At 43.9% G+C, this 22486-nt stretch overlaps 1 protein-coding gene across 2 annotated transcripts in view; it reads left to right on the forward strand.

Annotated features, from left to right (window-relative positions):
* Window positions 1-22486, forward strand: part of MAP1B (microtubule associated protein 1B) — a 101607-nt gene that overhangs the window by 74469 nt on the left and 4652 nt on the right. For both annotated transcript variants that reach the window (XM_043588340.1, XM_043588430.1), the window contains 3 exons: window positions 690-830; window positions 11570-18080; window positions 21219-21457. In XM_043588340.1, the coding sequence (XP_043444275.1) occupies window positions 690-830; window positions 11570-18080; window positions 21219-21457 (6891 nt within the window). The remainder of the gene's footprint in view (window positions 1-689; window positions 831-11569; window positions 18081-21218; window positions 21458-22486) is intronic.

A 22486-nucleotide genomic window follows, 5' to 3' on the forward strand; every position in this document is an offset into this window, starting at 1 on the left:
CCTGGCAATTTGTGCTGAACTGAGCTGTGATCAGAACGAAGACCTTGGTGCTCGGGGCAGCGTGTCTGCTGAAGGACAGGCTGGCTTCCTGCCACTTAAAGAACAGAGAGTTCTTTCGTGCAAACCACTTACGATTGTCTTTAAAAGATTCCCATTTGCTGCAGCCTTTTGTTTATGTTCAATGTCAGGCACCTTGCTGATCCCACTGGAGCTGGCATTTGGAGATGAGCTTTTGGTGTATGGCTTGGAAGGAAAGGGGTCCTGTAAGGGAGGGCCTGACTTGGGACCCTCATTGGGAACCTGTGCTTCCTGAAGCAGCAGTCAGGGGATCTGGACTATACTTGGTGACTCAACCTGTGAGATATCCCCAAGTCTCACAGGCTGTGTGCTGCTAGCAGACACAGCTGTGGAGCAAATGATTGCCAACTGTACAGACTGCTTTGAGAAAGGCAAGGAAGCTAGGGGGAGAAAGTCAACTTACTATGGCTGGCTTGGCCATCGCAAACATGGAAAATGGCATTCCTGGGCGAGCTGATGACCATAGTCGTTGGCTCTGTCCAGTTCCCTAGGGAAAATGAATGAGTTTCATTGGTAATAGATTTCAAGCCCTACCTGGGCCAGCCCTGTCCTGAAAGTGGGATGGTGGCGTTGGATATGGCTCACGTCTTGCTCCCTGTGCTTTGTTTCAGGTGCGCTTAATGATCACTGATGCTGCTCGACACAAGCTGCTCGTGCTGACAGGACAGTGCTTTGAAAATACCGGAGAGCTCATTCTCCAGTCCGGCTCTTTCTCCTTCCAGAATTTCATAGAGATTTTCACCGATCAAGAGGTGGGCTCCTGTCTAGAAATATCTAAGCTTTACAGTTGTTGGGTTACAGTTGTAGCCTTAGGCTCCACTTTGAAAGCACTGGGTGGAACTGGGAGAAGGGGAGGGAATGTCTCACCTTTCAAATAAGTAAAACTGCATGATATGACATGTGACAGTTCTGTGACTCATCACCAAAAGAATTTAGAGCACCCATCTATAATGGATTGGTACCATTCTTAATGTGCTGGAGATACCAGTGGAGGGGGCTTAGATGGCAAAAATGATGGAGAAAATTGGAATGACAGAGCCAAAAAGAAAACCCAGGTTTCGTCTTCTCTGAGAGACTACTCCAAAGATCTCTTGGACTTTTGGTAGGATTTAACTGCCCTGATCTCTTTTCAAATTTGTATTTACTTTTCCTGGTCTAATTATTTCTGATTGGTCTTACTCTTCATGCCTGGTCCCAATGTTTGAACAGCCCAACAAAGGCAGGGCTCAAGAAAGGAGGGCAAGTAGGAAAATGGGGCATATCCATGCCCCAAGAAAAAGATGGTTAAGGTCGCTGGACTAAACCTGGGCATTAATATTTCAAATAAATAAATCTTATTCGGTGATGATACAGGTGAGGTGTTAAATACTATAGGACATTAGTGGTATCTGGTAAAATCAGATTGAAGAGTTTAATTTGGTTATTTCTGCTGGAGAATTTATTTTGGCTGGGAAAATTCTCTTTCCAAAAAAACTGCCTCTTTCACTTTGTTTCTTTGTTTATAGTAGTTAGACACTTCAGGGCCACCAGCTTAGCAGGTTGGGACCTGGATGACAGGTTTCTACATGGAGGGGTTGAGGGATGTGTGCACGGAAGGAGTCTCTGTGTCCATTTGAAACCATCTTCCTGAGAACTTCCTGAGATGCTGGCCCCTCTATCTCCCGCGTGTTGCAAAGGGCCATCTGTCTTTCTGCATTTAAGCTTCTTTAACCCTGGGGTTCACAGAGAGGTCCCTGTGTACCTGTCATCGCCGGCAAGAGCGGTAAATAAACCTCCCGGCTTTGTTTGGCTTGCTCGGAGGCTTTGTGAAAGCTCTGGCCAGGTGACATAACAGTGTTTCACTCTCCCCCCACTGGGGGAATAAAAAACTGTGAAAAGGAACATTTCACTTAACATTTAAAGCCCTGGCTTTCAGAAGGTGTGATGTCAGCTGGGTTCTGAGGCAGACAGCCCTGGCTCCCCACAGCAAAAGGGGCCCCAGGGTATACTCATGGCCCCTTTACCTTACCATCTTTACCACTTGAAAATGAAGGCTTTTGCCCCATCTTTCTCCAGAGCTTGTTATCTGTCCACCTCCAAGGCTACTAGAGTTTAGCCTGCATGATTGGAAATCGCTGGACTAGACCAATGGTCACCATGATTGCCTACTATGGCCTTGGAAAAAGGGTTTGAGTTCAGAATGAGTCAGTAACAAAGCGACCGTGAAGGTCACTGGTGTTTAGTTTTGTTACATTTATCCAGTCCTTGATAGATACTAGTCACTCCACAGAAACCAGAAACACCATTTAGGAAAAACAAAAAAAAAAACTGCAGTTTTTTAAGAATAAGAATAGCTAAAAATAAATGGACTGAAAAATATAATTATCAGTACATTTTGAGCTTCAGGTTTTGGGAGTCTTAGTCATTGGAAGTCAATTACAAAACCAGAACTTACAGATAGAACAGTCATCTGGCTGACCCATTCCTCCCTGAAATCCGAGGATGTGAAATCACATCTCCTGGGACATTTTTCAGTCTGTCTCTTAGTGAGGTTTTCCTTATTTGTCTCACTGTATCTTCAAGGAAGGAATGTGCTCCCTTTTCCACCTGGTGATGTCTCTGACACCCTTCACCAACACTGCCAGTTTTTTTTTTTTCTCTTTCAGAATAATTATTTTCAGATCTGCACACTGTTCTTCATAAAAGAAGATAGTAAAAGTTTCTTACATTCTCTGGTCACTCTCAACCAAACCTGGTGGCAGGATGAGATGGATATGGGAGAAATTCAGGAGTTGTCTTGGTCATGTTTCAGTGCCTTGGCATTATGAGACAATTGGATACATGAGTTGAGGGCTCAAGGAACTCAGAGCTGAGTTGGAGATATGTGTAAGCCATCAGCATATTATAAACCAGATGAAGTGATCTAGAGACAGAAGCATATTAGAAGAGAAAGGGGCTCTAGTCTAGCATTTAGAGGTCATGGCCAAGGAGAAGGAGACAGCCATTTCAGTTGGCTTGTTCATTTGGTTTTAGTCTAATTTCTGTAAAATGCCATGACTCATACTGGACACTGTACTACAAGGGTCACTAACCGGATTAGGATTGTGTGTCAGTGATTTCTGTAGTTTTCAATGTAATCATCTTTTAAGTCTGAAAGTAACTTTTGACTGTCAACATCCTAATCAAATGTCAGTGGGGAGGGAATGCAGGCTTTAAGGAGTGCTGTCATTTACATAAATTGGGGGCTCCCCTTAAGAAAAAGAAAACAAAATTATCAATATACAGTTAAGTATGGGGCTTTGGGAGGGGACCATGCCAGTAAGAAGCCTTGAAGTTTAAGCTTCTTTAGCTTTATGATCAATCCATTTTACTGTCAGCTAAAATCCCTGAGTCTTTTTCATGAGTGTTGTTGTTAAGTCGCATTTTCCAATCCTGTACTTCATGCAGCTGGTTTATTGGACCCTGCATTTATCCCTTTAGAATGCCATCCTGTTAGAGTTGACTTAGCCATCATCACCCCAATGTCAAGGGCTTTTGTAAATGTTTTAGTTCTGCCATCCCACATTTTACTATGCCTCCCATTTGCAGGCCACCTACAGATTTGATAAGCATGTCTTCACCATTTTTATCCATGTCAGTGCTCACCAGGACATAGATGAGCCCTAGGGCAGCCCATCATAGACCTCTGTCCAGGTTGACACTAAGCAGCAGGATTTATGACTGACTTCAAATCCATCTAATTCTGCTATCACACTGTTCAGAGATCTTATTAAACGTCTTGCTAAAACCCAGAGATACATTGTCAACTGTATTTCCTCATTAGCCAAGCAAGTAACTTAATCACAAAAGGAAATGTAGTTAGAGTAGGCCTCGTGGTTTAGAAATTCAAGTCTTACTTCATTATCTGCAATAAAGCCATTTATTTCCTATATCTTCCTTCCTCTTCCAGTATGCCTGCATTTAATTAGAAAAATTAGTTAACAAAAAAGACTGTCTTTGCCCCAGTATTTCTTCCAGTCATGTCTCTCATCTCTATTTGTGGGAACAAGGGAAGGGTAGTGTGCTTGAGAAGCATTAGCAGGCTCACGTCACTTCCAAAGCAGCCACTCCCGGAGGATAGTACATATTGAATTGGCCAAGTTCAGTGCAGTTTAACAAACATCTATGGAGCTGATGGTGTATGAGGGAAACACAGATCATGATACAGAGTTACGAGGATGTGTTTCCTTCTGTTCTGGAGCTTTTACTATAATGGGCTACACTACCTACTATGATGATAATTTCCAAACTCTTTTAGGGGAAGACTGTTTCAGAGTCCCAAGATTTACTCACAAGTTTCCTTGCCTCTGCTAACACTGTTGGCTCCTTGCGGTTCTCCTCTATGAGTTGCATAAGCATTGAGTGAGTAGACACTCTTAAGACTTAGTCTTTGTCCTGAGGCTCTCACTCCAGCATGCCTGTTGGTATGCAGGTCTGGAAGCTGGCTTGGGAATGGGAGGAGGCAGGGGCTATTTCTGCTGTGTAGCTCCAGGACTGTGGCAGTTTTCCCTCCTAATCCATCTGTCTCCTTCACGACGGCCTCTCTGTAGCCCTGGCCTCTGCATCCCTAGCTCCTCATGCCTGGTATGCTGCTGCTTCTCTAGAGGGACCAGATTTTCCCTTTCTGAAACGAAACCTGTCCAGTGCTGACTTTCTTTCCTGCTTTCCCTTGTATTCCGTACTTTTCACCAGGCTCTCTACGGTTTTTCAATACCCTTGACTTCCTCAAAATTCTGTGCAAACTTGCTTTCTTTTGGGGTCACATCTTCTTTGTTTCATAGGAACTTCCCAGCCGGAAGTGAAAAGATGGAAAGTAGGGAGGTATTCCTCAAGTCTTTTTACCTTCTCCTTGAACTTTGTGATTAAAAACCCTCTACACACAGCTAGCTCGTACCCTTAGCTACCATACCCCTCAGAGGGAAATTTCAAAAACTGAAATGAACTAAACTTAATTTAAAATCTCACTATTAAAGACTCAGCAGTTTGAGTTTTCCTAGATTTCTCACGTAAAATGTATTATAAAGCATGAAGAGTTTGTATGTACTTTACGTGAAAATGAGGATTGAGAGAACCCTATTTTGGCTCTAGTAATGGTGATGAGGGTCTAAGCTAATTATTGGATGACAAACCCTATTTGGTGCTCATGTTTGCTTTGGTCAGCAGATAATTTGAGTGAAAGCTCCCCCAGATGTGCTTTTTTTTTTTCTTTTTTTTCAGTTTTCTTGCCTTCCAAAATAGTTGATATTTGAAATTGTTAAGTCAGAGGTAAACAGCAAAGTCAAAGGCTTCTTCTTCTTTTTTTTTTTTTTTTTAATAATTTATTGTCAAGTTAGCTAACATACGGTGTAGTCTTGGCTTCAAGAGTAAATTCCCATGTACTTACATACAACACCCAGTTTTCATAGCAACAAGTGCCCTCCTCAATGACCATCACCCATTTTCCCTGCACCTCTACCCCCACCCCCATCAACCCTCAGTTTATTTTCTGTATTTAAGAGTCCCTTTTTTTTTTTTTAAAGGATATTTATTTATTTTTGAGAGAGAATGAGAGAGAGAGAGAGAGAGAAGGGGAGGGGCAGAGAGAGGGGGGGAGATTGGATCCAAAGTAGGCAGGCTGTTTGCTCACCGCACAGAGCCCAACATGGTGCTTGAACCCACAAACCGTCAGATCATGACCGGAATCGAAATCAAGAGTTAGACGCCTAACCGACTGAGCCACCCAGGTGCCCCTTTATTTAAGAGTCTCTTATGGTTTGCCTCCCTCTCTGTAACTTATTTTTCCTTCCCTATGGTCTTCTGTTAAGTTTCTCAAATTCCATGCATGAGTCAAAACACGATATCTATCTTTCTCTGATTGACTTATTTCACTTAGCATAATACACTGTAGTTCCATCCATGTTGTTGCAAATGGCAAGATTTCATTCTTTTTGATTACTGAGTAATATTTCATTGTGTGTGTGTATATATATATATATATATATATATATATATATATACACACACACACACACCACATCTTCTTTATCCATTCATCAGCTGGTAGACATTTGGGCTCTTCCCATAATTTGGCTATTGTTGACAGTGCTACTATAAACAGTGGAGTACATATACCCATATAAATCAGCACTTTTGTATCCTTTGGATAAATACCTGGTAGTGCAATTGCTGGGTCATAGAATAGTTCTACTTTTAATTTTTTGAGGAACCTCCATGCTGTTTTCCAGAGTGGCTGTACCAGCTTGCATTCCCACCAACAATGCAAAAGAGATCCTCTTTCTCCTCATCCTCGCCAACATCTGTTGTTGCCTGAGTTGTTAATGTTAGCCATTCTGACAGGTGTGTGGTGGTATCTCATTGTGGTTTTGATTTGTATTTCCCTGATGATGAAACATGTTGAGCATCTTTTCATGTGTCTGTGAGCGATCTGGATGTCTTCTTTGGAAAAGTGTCTATTCATGTCTTTTGCCCATCTCTTCACTGGATTATTTGTTTTAGGGGTGTTGAGTTTGATAAGTTGTTTTTTTTTTTTTTTTAATTTTTAATGTTTATTTTTGAGAGAGAGACAGAATGCAAGTGGGGGAGGGGCAGAGAGAGGGAGACACAGAATCCAAACAGCCCTAGGCTCTGAGCTGTCAGCACAGAGCCTGACACGTGGCTTGAACCCACAAACTGTGAGATCACAACCGGAGCTGAAGTTGGACTCTCAACCGACTGTGCCACCCCAGTGCCCTGATAAATTCTTTATAGATTTTGGATACTAACCCTTTATCTGATATTTCATTTGCAAATATTTTCTCCCATTCCTATTGTGATCTGAAAATATGTGTGGTATGATCTCAATCCTTTTATATTTTTTGAGGGCTGTTTTGTGACCCAGTATGTGATCTATTTTGGAGAATGTTCCAAGTGCACTTGAGAAGAGTGTGTATTCTGCTGCTTTTGGATGAAAAGTTCTGAATATATCTGTTAGGTCCATCTGGTCCATTGTGTCATTCAGAGCCATTGTTTCCTTACTGATTTTCTGCCTAGATGATCTGTCCATTGCTGTAAGTGGAGCATTAAAGTCTCCTACAATCACAGTATTGTTATCTATACACTTATTTATGTTTGTGATTAACTGATTTATATATTTGAGTGCCTCCACATTGGGGGCATAAACATTTATAATTATTAGATCTTCTTAATGGATAGAGCCCTTATTTATGAAATAATGCCCTTGTTCATCTCTTGTTATAGTCCTTGTTTTAAAATCTAGTTTGTCTGATAGAAATATGGCTACTCCAGCTTCCTTTTGACATCCAGTAGCATGATAGATCGTTCTCCATACCCTCACTTTCAATCTGCAGGTGTCCTCAGGTCTAAAATGAGTTTCTTATAGGCAGCATATAGATGGATCCTGTTTTGTATTGTTTTGTCTTTATCCATTCTAATACCCTATGTTTTTTGATTGGGGCATTTAGTCCATTTACATTTAGAGTGATTATTGAAAGATGTGGATCTAGTGTCATTGTGTTACCTGTAGGTTTTGTGCTTGTGGTGAGGTCTCTGGTCCTTTGTAGTCTTTGTTGCTTTCTACTCACAGAGTCCCCCTTTAGGATCTCCTGCAGGGTTGGTTTAGTGGTCATGAACTCCTTTAATTTTTGTCTGGGAAAGCCTTTATCTCTCCTATTCTGAATGACAGCCTTGCTGGATAAAGGATTCTTGGTTGCCTATTTTTCCTATTCAGCATGTTGAATATTTCCTGCCATGCCTTTCTGGCCTGCCAAGTTTCAGTGGACAGGTCTTCTACTACCCTTATGTGTCTACCCTTGAGTTAAGGCCCGTTTGTCCCTAGCTGCTTTCAGAATTCTCTCTTTATCTTTGTATTTTGCCAGCTTCACTATGATTTGTCTTGGTGTTAGCCTGTTCTTGCTGATTTTCAATAGAGTTCTCTATGCCTCCTGGACTTGGATGTCCTTTTCCTTTCCTGGATTAGGGAAGTTCTCAGCTATAATTTGTTCACCTAAACCTTCTGCCCCTTTCTCTCTCTTCTTCTGGAACTCCTATGATAAGGATATTATTTTGTTTCATTGAATCACTTAGGTCTCTAATTCTCCCCTTGTGGTCTAGTAATTTCCTTTCCCTCTTTTCTCTGCCTCATCATTTTACATAATTTTATCTTCTGTATCACCTATTCTCTCATCTGCTTCTTCCATCCTTGCTGTAACTGCATCTAGTTTATTTTGCATCTCATTTATAGCATTTCTTAATTCATTGTGATTATTTCTTAGGTCCTTGATCTCTGCAGCAATAGATTCTCTGCTGCCTTCTATGCTTTAGTCTTATGACTATTATTCTAAATTCATGTTTAGATATGTTGTTTATATCTGTTTTGAGCAATTCTCTGGCTATCACTTCTTCCTGGAATTTCTTTTGAGGAGAATTCTTCTGTTTCATCATTTTGGCTAGTTTTCTGTCCTTTGTGTGTTTTAATAGCTTGTTATGTGTCCTGCACCTGTGAGTACTACTACATTAAAATGGGGTCATACACTGTCCAGGGCCTGGCACTTCAGGAAGTGTTTTTGGAATATGTTATGTGCTCTCTGTTGTTGTGACTCAGGTTGCTTTATCTCCCTACTCGTAGTGGTGGATTGTTTGGACCTTCCATCAGGTGTGCTTTGATTTGTGCCTAGAAAAAGTAAAAAAGGGGGGAGGGTTGGGGAAGCCTACCCCATACAAAGAGAGGAATGAAATGAGCGGAAAAAGAAAAAAAAAAAAAAAAAAAGACCAGGCACAGAATCAAAGAAACTCTAAGGCTTAATCCAGAAAGAGAGAGAGAAAGAGAGAAAAATAAAGAAGGAGCCACATAAAAGGTATCAACAGAACAGAGTAAAAATGCCTGATTAAACAACCAGAACAGAAAAAGAAAGAAAAACAAAAGACATATTTATATATAGCAGGAATTTACTAAAAGTCAAATCAGAAACTATGAGCCTGATTCCAAAGTGGGGGGTGGGGGGAGGAAGAGGAGGGTAGAACGAAAGAAAAGAAAAAGTGAAGAAAGAAAACAAACGCATCAGCCTAACATACAAAACTGCAGGACAGTTGTCTGTTGGTGTCTTGGAACCTGTGGCTATGCTGGTCTGGAGGAGGGGCCCGCGGGCTTGCTCAGTGTCAATCCCACTCTGGTAGATATGCAGTTACCAGGCATGGAGGGGCGGGGTTTGGTGTAGGCGGGTCTGCCTCCACTGGGGACCACTGTCCCCGTTTCCTGAAGCCCACCGAGTTGGTGACGGGGAGGAAAATGGCAACACCCCAGTCTCTCCTCCCCGGACGGGGTGTCTCAAACCACGCTGTTCAGGCAACCTTCCCAGAGCAGCACAGGTGGCTGGCTTGCCCCTGCTGCATAGTCTCCCAGTCTCCTGCGCCTCCAAGGTGCTCAGCTGGGATTCAAACCCCGATGTCTTAAAGGATCCTGCACCACACGGACCTGGTTCTTGGGGTAGCGCCACTCCGCCCAGCTGACAAAGGGCCTCTTGGCTGGTACCTGAAGGGTCTTTTATCGTTGGGGGGCGGGAAGCAATACACCTTCTTCCCACAATACTCAAGGGAGGAGACTGTTCTCTCCCAGGGCGCCCTTGAGATCACTACTGAGCCCTGGGGCCTGCTCCTCTTCCCCCACCCAGGTACGTGCATTCCGCGGAAGCGCCGGTTCAGAGAAAGTCGCGCACCCCTGAAAACTCCGATCTTTAGCTCCTAAGTCTGTTTTTAAAGTAGAAACTGGCACACTCCATGTTTCTCGTTCTCCAGTGCGTGTTCTGAAGAGGTTTTTCTCCTGTCCAAACAAATACCACACTTCCACAGCCTCTCTCTCTTCCTGTTGTCTCTCCACAGAAGGGGTTCCCCAACTCCGTGCCTAGGCTTCTAATTTTCTCTCTCCCACTTCACAAACACGCACCTCTGTCCCCCCAAGCTGTCTCTTTCCTCCTGTGGAGATTTTTCTGTCACTCCGCAACCTCTATTCCTGGCTGTTCCAAGTGTTCTGGCCTCAATACAGCTGTGTTTGAGAACAAGGGAAATTCCGGTATCCCTACTTGTCTGCCATCTTAACTCCTCTCCCAAAGGCTTCTTATTTTGCTATCTTGTGACCCGTCACATAAAATGTAGGACAGATACGCTAACAAAACAAAAATGGCCATTTTACTGTAATCTAATGTAGGAAAATTCAGAGTCTATACATGATCCCTCTACAAATACGCATACGAGTAGCCACACTAGGAGGTTGTGTGAGACAGAGGACACTACTCTAAGACCGGAAGGCAAGAGTTCAGACCTGCTGGCTTGGGGATGCCGGGGCCAAGTACAGTCTTTGCGTTACCCTTTCATAGTTTAACATCAAAGACACAGAGCTCTTTTCACTTGAAACTCTGGGCTGATTTATGAGCTTTGCTGTAAGTGATAGAAGAGTGCAGTTTATAACATGATTCTTCCTCACTATTTACTAAGCCAAGACCATGAAACATATGGCTGTCATATGGAGTGAGAAAGAGAATAGCATTTTTATTAAACTGACATTCTCTGTTTTTATTCCAATTTACTCTTCTACATTCCCATCCTATGGTAGTAAACAATGCATTGAAAAAGTTTTGAGCCAAATTTGATCTTAGCCACTCATATCCAGTTTGCCCTGAGAAGAGCAGGAGTTGTGAGGGAGTAGAATGTCTCACCTTGAATTTAAACATGAGCAGACGGATATAATTATCCAATTGCTTTAACCATCATGATTTCAATCAAAGTATTTGTATTTGCAGAGAATCTACTGGGGGGACCACTCATGTTTTAAAGATGCTAGAATCAGTAATTTTTTGTTGTCATGTGCAGTCTAGAACTATCTGTCTCCAATGGGAGGAAAATCACATCAAACTTTTGTCTTTCGTATCTACCAAATTCTAAAAGTAGTCAACAAGTTCACTAGATCTAAATTCCTTTAGTGTGTCAGTAAGGCCTCTTTGCCAAGCCCAATGGAATAAAAGGAAACACTTTATATAAGTGGTGAAATGATTCACATAGGCTTCCCTGTGATTGTTTAAAGGGCATTTTTGCATGGCAGGTACCTGGGAATGAGGTCCAAAGTATTTCCTAACTGCTGTGGCACAGGCACGATTATTCAGATGGTCACTGGTCCTAGAACTGGAGCAGCGGTCTGGAGTTCCCCTCCTGGGCAAGAACAGATGCCATAGGGGTCCCAGAGGAGGTGCTGGTGGTGAGGAGGGGTGGTTGAGGCAGAAGGGAGTGGTAGGAGGGGTCAGTACAGAGGCTCTTCACCTACCAGAATGGAAATATTTCTGCATTTACCCAACTAGGGCTCTGAAATCAGCCCTGTGCACACCCAATGATCCTGTAATACTTAGTAATGGATGGAGGTGATGGATCAGTGATGACAGTCACTTAAAACTTTTCTTTCTTCCTTTATTATTATTTTTTTAAATCCCAGATTGGGGAATTACTGAGTACCACCCATCCTGCCAACAAAGCCAGCTTAACCCTGTTCTGTCCTGAAGAAGGGGACTGGAAGAACTCCAATCTTGACAGACACAATCTCCAAGACTTCATCAATATTAAACTCAACTCAGCTTCTATATTGCCAGAAATGGAAGGACTTTCCGAGTTTACTGAGTATCTCTCAGAATCAGTGGAAGTCCCATCTCCCTTTGATATCCTAGAACCTCCCACATCGGGTGGATTTCTAAAGCTCTCCAAGCCTTGTTGTTACATTTTTCCAGGAGGGAGGGGCGATTCTGCATTGTTTGCCGTGAATGGATTCAATATGCTCATCAATGGAGGATCGGAAAGGAAATCCTGCTTTTGGAAGCTCATCCGACACTTGGACAGAGTGGACTCCATCCTACTCACCCACATTGGGGATGACAATTTGCCTGGAATAAACAGCATGCTACAGCGGAAAATTGCAGAGCTCGAGGAGGAACAGTCCCAGGGCTCCACCACAAATAGTGACTGGATGAAAAACCTCATCTCCCCTGACTTGGGAGTTGTATTTCTCAATGTACCTGAAAATCTGAAAAACCCAGAGCCAAACATCAAGATGAAGAGAAGCATAGAAGAAGCTTGCTTCACTCTCCAGTACCTAAATAAATTGTCCATGAAACCAGAACCTCTCTTCAGAAGTGTAGGCAATACCATTGATCCTGTCATTCTTTTCCAAAAAATGGGAGTTGGTAAACTTGAGATGTATGTGCTCAACCCAGTTAAGAACAGCAAGGAAATGCTGTATTTTATGCAGCAGTGGACTGGCACCAACAAAGACAAGGCTGAACTAATCCTGCCTAATGGTCAAGAAATAGATATCCCAATTTCCTACTTAACTTCAGTCTCCTCTTTGATCGTGTGGCATCCGGCAAACCCTGCAGAGAAAATCATTCGAGTCCTGTTTCCCGGCAATAGCACCCAATACAATATCCTGGAAGGACTGGAAAAGCTCAAACATTTAGACTTTCTGAAACAGCCACTGGCCACCCAGAAGGACCTAACTGGCCAGGTGGCCGCCCCAGCTGTGAAACAAGTAAAACTGAAACAGAGAGCCGATAGCCGAGAAAGTCTGAAGCCAGCCGCAAAACCACTTCCTAGCAAATCTGTGCGAAAGGAGTCTAAAGAAGAAACCCCTGATGTCACAAAAGCTAATCATGTGGAAAAGCCGCCCAAAGTTGAAAGCAAAGAAAAAGTAACAGTGAAAAAAGACAAGCCAGTAAAAACAGAGACCAAACCTGTAGTGACTGAAAAGGAGGTGCCGAGCAAAGAAGAGCTGCCTCCGGTGAAAGCTGAGGTGGCCGAAAAGCAAGCCACAGATGTCAAACCCAAAGTCTCTAAGGAGAAGACAGTAAAAAAGGAAACCAAGGCAAAATCTGAGGAAAAGAAAGAGGAGAAAGAAAAGCCAAAGAAAGAAGTGGCTAAAAAGGAGGACAAAACACCCATTAAGAAGGAAGAAAAAACAAAAAAGGAAGAGGTGAAAAAGGAAGTGAAAAAAGAAATCAAGAAAGAAGAGAAGAAAGAACCCAAGAAAGAGGTTAAGAAGGAAACCCCACTGAAGGAAGCCAAGAAGGAGGTGAAGAAGGAAGAAAAGAAGGAAATTAAAAAGGAAGAAAAGGAACCCAAAAAAGAAATTAAGAAACTTCCTAAAGACGCAAAGAAACCATCTACTCCTCTATCTGAAGCAAAAAAACCAGCTGCATTAAAACCAAAAGTGCCCAAGAAGGAAGAGCCTGTCAAAAAAGATTCTGTTGCTGCTGGGAAGCCAAAGGAGAAGGGGAAGATTAAAGTCGTTAAGAAGGAAGGCAAGACACCAGAGGCCGCAGCTGCAGCCATTGGCTCTGTGGCCGCTGTGGCAGCTGTGGCGGCAGCAGCTGGAATGGCAAGTGCTGGCCCTGCCAAAGAACTCGAGGCCGAGAGGTCCCTTATGTCATCCCCTGAGGATCTGACTAAGGACTTTGAAGAGTTAAAGGCTGAAGAGGTCGATGTAGCAAAAGACATCAAGCCTCAGCTGGAGCTGATCGAAGACGAGGAGAAACTGAAGGAAACTGAACCAGTTGAAGCCTACGTCCTCCAGAAAGAGACGGAAGTCATCAAAGGCCCTGCCGAATCTCCCGATGAGGGGATCACCACCACTGAAGGGGAGGGTGAATGTGAACAAACCCCTGAGGAACTGGAGCCGGTGGAGAAACAGGGGGTAGACGACATTGAAAAATTTGAAGATGAAGGAACAGGTTTTGAAGAATCCTCAGAGACTGGAGACTATGAAGAGAAGGCAGAAACTGAGGAGGCTGAGGAGCCAGAAGAGGACGTTGAAGAAACCGTGTGCGTGAGCACCTCCAAGCACAGCCTCATGGAGGAGGAGGAAAGCGCAAAGGCTGAGGCAGATGTGCACATCAAGGAGAAGAGGGAGTCTCTGGCCAGTGGAGATGACCGAGCAGAAGAAGACATGGATGAGGTGGTGGAGAAGGGAGAAGCTGAACAATCTGAGGAGGAGGGTGATGAGGAGGACAGAGCTGAGGATGCCAGAGAGGAAGAATATGAGCCTGAAAAAGCTGAAGCTGAAGATTACGTCATGGCCGTGGTTGACAAGGCTGCAGAGGCTAGCGGTGTCGAGGATCAGTATGGATTCCTCACCACATCAATCAAGCAACCAGGAGCCCAGTCTCCTGCCCGAGAACCTGCATCTTCAATTCACGATGAGACTTTACCTGGAGGCTCAGAAAGTGAGGCCACCGCATCTGATGAGGAGAATCGAGAAGACCAGCCTGAAGAATTCACTGCCACCTCTGGCTACACTCAGTCTACCATTGAGATATCCAGTGAGCCCACCCCAATGGATGAGATGTCTACTCCTCGTGACGTGATGAGTGATGAGATCAACAATGAAGAGACAGAGTCCCCATCTCAAGAATTTGTAAACATCACCAAATACGAGTCTTCACTGTATTCTCAGGAATACTGCAAACCTGCTGTTACATCACTCAATGGATTATCTGAAGGATCAAAAACAGATGCCACAGATGGGAAGGACTACAACGCTTCAGCCTCCACCATCTCACCACCGTCATCCATGGAGGAAGACAAATTTAGCAGATCTGTTCTACGTGACGCTTACTACACTGAAGAGAAAGACATGAAAGCCAGTGCCACGTTGGTGATCAAAGACACCATCTCAGCAGTTTCAGATGAAAAACTTAGCCCACCCAAGAGCCCATCCCTGAGTCCATCTCCTCCATCACCCATAGAAAAGACCCCCCTGGGTGAACGTAGTGTGAACTTTTCTCTGACGCCCAATGAGATTCAAGTCTCAGCGGAGGCAGAAGCAGTCCCAGTGTCTCCTGAGGTGACCCAAGAAGTAGTTGAAGAACATTGTACCAGTCCTGAGGATAAGACCCTGGAAGTGGTGTCTCCATCTCAGTCTGTAACTGGCAGTGCTGGCCACACACCTTACTACCAGTCGCCCACTGAAGAGAAATCTAGTCACCTCCCCACAGAAGTAACTGAAAAACCACCAGCAGTTCCAGTGAGTTTTGAATTCAGTGATGCCAAAGATGAGAATGAAAGGGCTTCCATAAGCCCCATGGATGAACCTGTGCCTGACTCGGAATCTCCTATTGAAAAAGTTTTGTCTCCTTTACGGAGCCCTCCCCTAATTGGATCCGAATCTGCATATGAAAGTTTTCTAAGTGCTGATGACAAGACTTCTGGTAGAGGTACTGAAAGCCCCTTTGAAGGAAAGGATGGAAAACAAGGCTTTCCAGATGAAATAAGCCCCATCTCTGACATGACTTCTACTGGTCTTTCACAAGACAAACCAGAAGAGAAAAGCACAGACTTTATACCAATAAAGGAAGACTTTGGTCAAGAAAAGAAACCTGACGATGTTGAAGCCATGAGTTCTCAATCTGGATTGGCTTTAGATGAAAGAAAATTAGGAGGAGATGTTTCTCCTACACAAATAGATGTCAGTCAGTTTGGGTCTTTTAAAGAAGACACTAAGATGTCCATTTCAGAAGGCACTGTCTCAGACAAGTCAGCTACTCCTGTTGATGAGGGTGTAGCAGAAGACACATACTCTCACATGGAGGGCGTGGCCTCAGTATCCACAGCTTCTGTGGCTACGAGCTCATTTCCAGAGCCAACAACAGATGACGTGTCTCCTTCTCTGCATGCTGAGGTTGGCTCTCCACATTCTACAGAAGTCGATGACTCCCTTTCTGTGTCTGTTGTGCAAACGCCTACCACTTTCCAGGAAACAGAAATGTCTCCATCTAAAGAAGAATGTCCAAGACCAATGTCAATTTCTCCACCAGATTTCTCCCCTAAAACAGCCAAATCCAGGACACCAGTCCAAGACCACAGATCTGAACAGTCCTCAATGTCTATTGAATTTGGCCAAGAATCCCCTGAGCACTCGCTCGCTATGGACTTTAGTCGACAGTCTCCAGATCACCCTACAGTGGGTGCAAGTATGCTTCACATCACTGAAAATGGGCCAACTGAAGTGGATTACAGTCCTGACATGCAGGACTCTAGTTTATCACATAAGATACCACCAGTGGAGGAGCCGTCCTACACCCAAGACAATGATCTTTCTGAGCTCATCTCAGTGTCTCAGGTTGAGGCCTCCCCATCCACCTCTTCAGCACATACCCCCTCTCAGATAGCTTCTCCTCTCCAAGAAGACACTCTATCTGACGTCGTTCCTCCCAGAGATATATCCTTATATGCCTCTCTCACCTCAGAAAAAGCGCAAAGTCTAGAAGGAGAGAAGCTGTCACCAAAATCTGATATCTCTCCACTCACCCCAAGAGAGTCCTCTCCTTTATATTCACCTAGCTTTTCAGATTCTACCTCTGCTGTCAAAGAGACCATAGCAGCTTGCCCCACTTCCTCTCCTCCACCGACGGATGCAGCATCCGCAGAGCCCTATGGCTTCCGTGCCTCGATGTTATTTGATACGGTGCAACACCAGCTGGCCTTGAACAGAGATTTGACCACATCTGGCATGGAGAAGGACATTGGAGGGAAGACACCTGGTGACTTCAGCTATGCCTATCAAAAGCCTGAGAAAACAACCAGGTCCCCAGATGAAGAGGGTTATGAGTATGAGTCTTATGAGAAGACCACCCGGACCCCAGATGTGAGTGGCTATTACTATGAGAAGACAGACAGTACCACAAAATCCCCATGTGACAGCAGCTACTCATATGAGACCATTGAGAAAACCGCCAAGACCCCGGAAGATGGTGGTTATGCCTATGAAGTCACTGAGGAGACCACACGGACCCCTGAAGAGGGTGAATACAGCTACGAGGCAAGTGAGAAGACCATGAGGACCCCTGAAGTGAGTGGTTACAGTTATGAAAAGACCGAGAGGTCTTCTAGAAGGCTCCTGGATGATATCAGCAATGGCTATGATGACTCCGAAGATGGCGGCCACACGCTTGGGGATTCCAGCTACTCTTACGAGACCACTGAGAAAATCGCCAGTTTCCCTGAGTCTGAAAGTTATTCCTACGAGACATCGACGGCAACTACACGAGCCCCTGCTACTTCCACCTATGATTATGAAGCCGTAGAGAAAATCACTAGAACCCCACAAGCATCTACGTATTCCTACGAGACTTCAGAGCAGTGCTACACCGTAGAAAAGAAGTCTCCCTCAGAGGCACGCCAGGATGTTGATTTATGCCTTGTGTCCTCCTGTGAATACAAGCATCCCAAGACAGAACTCTCACCCTCCTTCATTAATCCCAATCCTCTCGAGTGGTTTGCTAGTGAAGAGCCAACTGAAGAGGCTGAGAAGCCTCTCACCCAATCAGGGGGAGCCCCACCACCTCCAGGAGGAAAGCCACAGGGGCGACAGTGTGATGAAACCCCTCCCACCTCAGTCAGCGAGTCAGCTCCATCCCAGACCGATTCTGATGTCCCCCCGGAGACTGAAGAGTGCCCTTCCATCACAGCTGATGCAAATATCGACTCTGAAGATGAATCAGAAACTATCCCCACAGACAAAACTGTCACATACAAACACATGGACCCACCTCCGGCTCCCATGCAGGACCGCAGCCCTTCTCCACGCCACCCTGACGTGTCCATGATGGACCCGGAGGCCTTGGCCATTGAGCAGAACCTGGGCAAAGCTCTGAAGAAAGACCTGAAAGAGAAGACCAAAACCAAAAAACCAGGCACAAAGACCAAGTCATCTTCACCTGTCAAAAAGGGTGATGGGAAGTCTAAGCCTTCTGCAGCTTCACCAAAACCAGGGGGCTTGAAAGAATCCTCAGATAAAGTGTCCAGAGTGGCTTCTCCTAAGAAGAAGGAATCTGTGGAAAAAGCAACAAAAACCACTACCACTCCGGAGGTCAAAGCTGCACGCGGGGAAGAGAAAGACAAGGACACCAAGAATGCCGCCAATGCCTCCACATCCAAATCGGTAAAGACTGCAACTGCAGGTAGGTGGAAGGGTGCCAGTGTCCTGATACGGTCCACAGCTGTTCCGCCTTGACTGGAGTCCTTGAGTTGCCATGTAACTTGGTCCTGGGAAGGAGAGAGGGTACATCTCTCCCTTCCCTTTTACTATTCTCTTCTGCCAAAAGGTGTGGATCTCAGCCCAACGTGGCTGCAGGCTTGAGGGTAGTGCAGCATATTGCCCAGAGTGGCTCTGATTCGCCAGGTAACCACTGTCTGGGTTTGCTCCGTCCTGCAATACAGTGACCCCAGTCTTGTTCTAAATCTTCAGAACCAAGGACATGTGTTTTGAAACTCCTCTGGAAGCCTGTGCTGGCACAGGCCTCAGAGTCAAGCTAAGGTGACAAGGCCAGGAGCTCCCAAAAGCCTAGGGAGAGCCAGAGTGCCAAGCCAAGCCTGTTGTGACCGGTGTGGGCCCAAGATTTAGATTTAATTTTTTCATAAAGAATTTTTTTTCAGTGAAGTTATAACATTTTTAAAATAAAAGTTGTAACACTTAAAATTAAAAATTGGAAAATTTTTAATTAAAAAATCACCATTTTAGACCTACATCCACATTAAAAGCAGTGCTATTTTCTTATTGGCCAGGGAACATCCTAATTTCAGCTGGTCAGTACCCAGTACAAATTGAGAGAAGAGCATCAAAGTCTCTTCTTATCCCCCTCTAACACCACAGTCTCACTCATAGAGAGTCAGAATTCTGTTCCAGGTTGAAATTCAGTTGGCAGGAGGAGATATCCCTGACTTCTGATCATTCCTGTTGGTAACAGTTCCCTTATTCATCAAGTTCTCAGTGATGACCTGGGTCTTCGATGGCCCAGCTTCATTTTGTTGCTTCAAACCAATCATAGGGTTTTGCATTAATACATTTTATTTCCTTTATGTAGTTATTCAGGGATTTTAGACCTCTATTCACAAAGTAATAAAATTGACCTAGACATGTAAAGCAAAAAAAGACTTAAATAACATTTATTCATTTATTAGGGAAAAATCTGATAGCTGAACTGTGGGACTCTCAAATTCAGTACATTTTAAGAAGTATCACTTAAAGTTGCCAAGTTTTGCTTTAAGCAACGTGGGGGATCAATTTCAAGCTTGACTTCTCGTCAGTTTTCCTCTTTGTACATGCATGCAGAAAACAAACTGAGTTTGTTCATGCTCAGAATTAATGGAAAACCACCAGGTAATTAACCTCTTGGTCTGAAAGAGTTGGCACCTGACCTGTACTTAGGGGAACACAGGAAACCCTTTCAAACAGATAAAAGCCAACTGAAATTTGCTATCAAACTTGCCAAATATATACATTCTAGCCCACACAATTGTTTTTTTTTAATTTTTTTTTGTCATTTAAAGAGATATTCTCAAGGCCAAGTAATAAAGATGAATTAATTTGAATTTACTTTTCCAAGATTTTTAAAACAACGAAACTGCATTATTAATTGATTTTTAAAACAAACCTGGGTTGACTGCTGTCAGCTTCCCTCAGTTTGTGCTTCTATGAGCAGCGTTCATTTGGTGTCGATGGTAGTGATTTCGTGCGCAAGAAAAACTTGCATTTTTAATTGTTGGAACTGTAACAAGCTTCTGTTATAAGTCAGAATTCTTTGATAGGCCTAAATATGGACATCCTAAACGGCTTTAGCTTACATTCATTAAAATGGCTAGGTATTCATTAAAATGAGTCCGTTTAACCAAATATCAGTTTGGCTGATTCTCATCACTCGCCTCTACAAGTAAAACTGGACAAGTGATGGAATTCACTGGTGGTTTTGACTCTGGGGTGACAGTCTTTAATGATCCTATGGAGAAAGGAAAGAGGATTAAATATATAGGATCCAGCTGGTATTTTAAATGACTTTATAGTAGTGGTCTCAACCCAACTGCACATTAACATCATCCGTGATGCTTTTAAAAGATGCTGGTGCTCAGACCCTGCCCCAGTCCAGTGAAACCAGATTCTGGGGTATGGGGCCTGGGCATCAGTATTAAGCTTCCTAATCGATGCTAATTTTGCAGCTAGGCTGAATAACCACTGCCTTAGAATGCTAGTTCTATTACTGTTTCAAAAAGTTTAAACCTTCTAACCAGAACAAGTCAGAAAACCATCTCCTCAGACAAAGGTGCCAGGAAGGTTTTGGGTTAATCTGAATCTTTACTTTGCTTGGGCTCTCTTCCTTTCTTTTAAATATTTATTTTGAGAGAGACAAAGGCAGAGAGAGAGAGTGAGTGAGCAAATGGGGGAGGGGCAGAGAGAGAGAGGGAGGGAGAGAGAATCCCAACCAGGCTCCCCGCTGTCAGCATAGAGCCCCATGTGGGACTCAATCCCATGAACTGTGAGATCACGACCTGAGCCAAAATCAAAAGTTGGTCACTCAACTGACTGAGCTACCAAGGTGCCCCTGCTTGGGCTTTCTGATTTAGACCAGGAGTTTAGACAGCCGGATTCCCCTTTCCCCAGTCTGGTATGTCTTGATTGGCTAGAGAAAGCCCAGTCTTTCCGAACCTTTCTCTTGCCAAAGTTTGGTAGCCAACCTTGCCTAGGGAGAGATGTCTCACTTTTCAGAGGACTGTGCTAGGAGAGAATACAGCATTTCATCAGTTTATGAACAAGGTTGAGTTCTGGGGCCTTGGAGATCATAGGAGGTTAAGATCTGAATCATTTACTAAGTCAAATGTTGGGGTTTAATATTCAGCTTTGAGTAGAGTTGCTATCACATGAGATCCTAACATGGATTACTAACATTGCTTAACCATGGTTTGCCAAATGCAGAGGATTCCTTTTGACTTTCAAAATCTATTAGATCATTTTCCAAATTAGGGTGCACATTAGCAGCTTTTTGAGGAGGAATATTACTATCTAGTTCCATCTTTTGGGAAGGCCTTTAAACTCTCTTCCTTTCTAATGGGTTGTCCACAAAGGGAAACCATGCCATTCAACCATGTTGTATTTTCTCAAGTTGCCAGTGTTAAATGCCCTATACAAGAGAGAGAGAAATGTCCAGTGCCCCCTTTGGCATGTCCTGCAGGACCTCCTTGGGGAATGAGTAGGGAAGGAGTACCAGACCAGTGGGTCTCTTTGCATTTCTGTGACCCTGGCTTTTCTCTTTGTTTATTTACCAAAGGACCAGGAAACACCAAGCCCTCCAAGCCCTCAGCTGTGCCTCCAGGCCCCCCTGTGTATTTGGACCTGTGCTATATTCCCAATCACAGCAATAGTAAGAATGTTGATGTCGAATTTTTCAAGAGAGTGAGGTCATCCTACTACGTGGTGAGTGGGAATGACCCTGCTGCTGAGGAGCCCAGCCGGGCTGTCCTGGATGCCTTGTTGGAAGGGAAAGCCCAGTGGGGCAGCAACATGCAGGTAAGAGCCCTGGACAGTATCTGCACTGCACATGGAGCTGTGTCCAGAGGCAGAGGGGAGGAAACGTGTTTATCGCATAAGGTGCCCCATGGGTCTGTCACACATGAGATATCCAGAGGATGAAGTGGATTTCACACAGAGGAGACAGTCTAGAATATTATTCTTGGCACCACCAATAACCATGCCTGGGGGGAAAGCCACTTCACCATCCTAAGGCATAATTAACTTATCTACAAAATGGGCCCAAGACTACTTGCCCTTCCCCCTAATATACCAAGAATATGTGTGTATGAGTCAAAATGATACTTCTATGTGAGGGCTACTAAGGAACTGTCTTTACTACTTTGTGTTTCATGAATAGACCAAAGCTGGGGGCATGGCCATTTAGAAAATCACCTGTCCATGTGAAATCCCACAGGAGGAGCACTGCTGACATTGGTCCTCAACAGGACACTCCTAGCTCACATACATCCTAACTTGCTGTGAACCACTGTGTTATTCTGGCTGTGACCTTCGCTTATCTCAGTTTTACCTGTGATTTTGCACTGCCACGTAGTAAAATGTATTTGCCTAATATTAATATTAAATAGAATTATTTGGTAGTTAACTATATCAAGTCCCATGAGAAGCACCCAGTGGCCTCCTAATGAATATTACATGGAATTTTTACTATTCAAACCAGTACCCACCCACCATTGCCAGCTGCACACACACACACACACACACACACACACACAGATATGAATCTTTGTTCTCAGGATGAAGTATTAGTTACACACAATTGGGCAGCACTGATAACTAAAGCTTCTGGATTTAATCCTCCATATCTTTAATGCAAAATTTACCAAGTGTGTTAGAGGAAATACAAGCAATTCCACCTTAACTGAAGCCCTTCTTCTCTTACCACTAAAGAATTGAAAAACTGATGATGAGTAAAGATGAACTAATTGACTAGTCCTGAGTTGCTTTTGGTTCTAGTCTTCATCTCTCCCAGAAAAACTTCATTTTTTGCAGCTTTATTTTGATTCC

The sequence above is a fragment of the Prionailurus bengalensis genome, chromosome A1 (assembly GCF_016509475.1).
Source record: "Prionailurus bengalensis isolate Pbe53 chromosome A1, Fcat_Pben_1.1_paternal_pri, whole genome shotgun sequence".
NCBI lineage: Eukaryota > Metazoa > Chordata > Mammalia > Carnivora > Felidae > Prionailurus > Prionailurus bengalensis.